The following is a 1,861-nucleotide window of genomic DNA, read 5'->3' on the forward strand; positions in this document are numbered from 1 at the left end:
TTATTTGCACCAAGGCATTAAATGGAGCTTTCCTTCAGCCCTGTGAGCTATGAACAGTACTCAGGCTATGACTATGAGGAAATTCCACACTTGTCCATACTCAAAATGGCAAATTGGAAATAACATTACGGAAGAAGAAGAAGCTGACACTTCTAGATAAATCATGGGTTCACAAGGATTACAATGAGCCAGGAAAAGTTGTTTTAGCTGTGTAACATCTCCTCCTACATTTGTATAACCTCATTCTGCAACGTGCAAGAATGGAAGAAGGTAGGCCTTATTTAGTTTCTCTCTCAAAATTACTTATTTTCAACTGTCCAAAGTTTGTGAAGCTTACCGTAAAATCAAAGATTGCATGTACATGTGTTTTATTCATTGGCACCAGTCCGAAACATGTTGTGACAAAGCAAGACAGTCAACCAATCTAACTGCCATTCTGTGTAACACAGCAGTTTTTCAGGGATGTGGTGGTGGCTGGCTAGTATGTTTCGCCAAATGGCCTAAGAAATACCTACATGTATAAGCCCTGTCTATCTGACTCCAAATGTTGTTTAAACCTATCTGATGAAAAGGCCCTCACTTTAGTTTGTGATAATGACGTGTGTGAACATGTGATGTAAAGTACTGAATCGGTAAGTGTGACACAATGCTAAATGTCTGATTTTACACACAGGCCTTCCTGATGGTCGACCAACTGCATTGTAGAATTTTATCATTCTTTGTCCAAGACTTAAATCACACCTTTTGAGATTTCTGGTTGTTCTTGAACTTGCCAAAGACTCCCCTTGACCTGAGTCGCTTGTACACAGAGCAGTCGAAGTAGTCAATGTTACAAGTCTTGAAGTACATGTAAAAAGAAAATATTGTTACAGTATAATTTGTCATGTATCTCAAGTCCAAAACTTAAGTGTTAGGATACACAAATGATAACAACAAATTGAGGAACTTATTTTGCTACACCTAGATTTCTTCCTTCTCTTCTCCTCAAGTTCCATAGAGAACTCAACTTCATGTATAGTTACAGATGAGATAAACATAGGGATGGAGGAGTCACTGGAGGAAAGGATATTAGGAGTGCTGTTGGCGGAGATCAAATAGCTGGAACTGACTCAGCCACAATGGAAGCTAATAAAACAACTTTCAGGTAAACAAAAAGTATTACTGTGACAACAGGATAGAAACAACACAACAAGCAAAATTGCAAGAGATTCAATACATACAATAGCCTCACCAAATTACAACACACACTGTAGGTTACGATTAATTCACACTTAGTAGATATAATAGGTTGAATACATATATTGGAGAATAAATGTGGCAGCTAGTCCAGGAAGTCAATGTTAGATGTCCATTAAGTCCATCAGTGGTAGTTATAGAGGACATATGGCTAGGACAGAGATAACGATGTAGCAAGTATGCAAATTGTTTCACACGGATGTGCAGCACAGTGGTGAAAAAGACCTGCTGGTTGGTTAGACGATCGAGTGGTTAAAGTGAAAAGTGTCAATCTGTATAGGGAGTACTGTGACAAGAGAGTCAGTATGGAGTATTAAAAGAAGTCATAAAGGCAAATCTTGTTGCAGGTTCCAAAACAGGGGCAGGGATGTAATTGTCATATAGTAAGGCAAGCGTTACACATGGAAAAATGAAGTATTGTACGAGAAGCAGAATACGAGCGGTATTGTACAACGCTTCATTAGCGTGTAAAAAGTGTGTGACAGTTGAACTACAGGTTTTTATGACCGACTGTTTGTAAGCTCTGGAGTGACCTATGACACCTTGGTGGGGCTCTGCAAACATTCCATTTATGTCTAAATAGAAAATGTTGCGAATGGTAATTATAGGTCAGGAGTGATATGCA

At 38.7% G+C, this 1,861-nt stretch overlaps 1 protein-coding gene across 1 annotated transcript in view; it reads right to left on the reverse strand.

Annotated features, from left to right (window-relative positions):
- LOC118420125 overlaps positions 1-1,044 on the reverse strand; it is a 5,669-nt gene extending 4,625 nt beyond the window's left edge. The window contains exon 1 of the mRNA XM_035826829.1: positions 742-1,044. Coding sequence (XP_035682722.1) covers positions 742-885 — 144 coding nt within the window. The 5' untranslated portion in view covers positions 886-1,044. The remainder of the gene's footprint in view (positions 1-741) is intronic.
- Between the last annotated feature and the right edge of the window lie 817 nt (positions 1,045-1,861).

Source organism: Branchiostoma floridae, chromosome 7, assembly GCF_000003815.2.
Source record: "Branchiostoma floridae strain S238N-H82 chromosome 7, Bfl_VNyyK, whole genome shotgun sequence".
Taxonomy (NCBI): Eukaryota; Metazoa; Chordata; class Leptocardii; order Amphioxiformes; family Branchiostomatidae; genus Branchiostoma; species Branchiostoma floridae.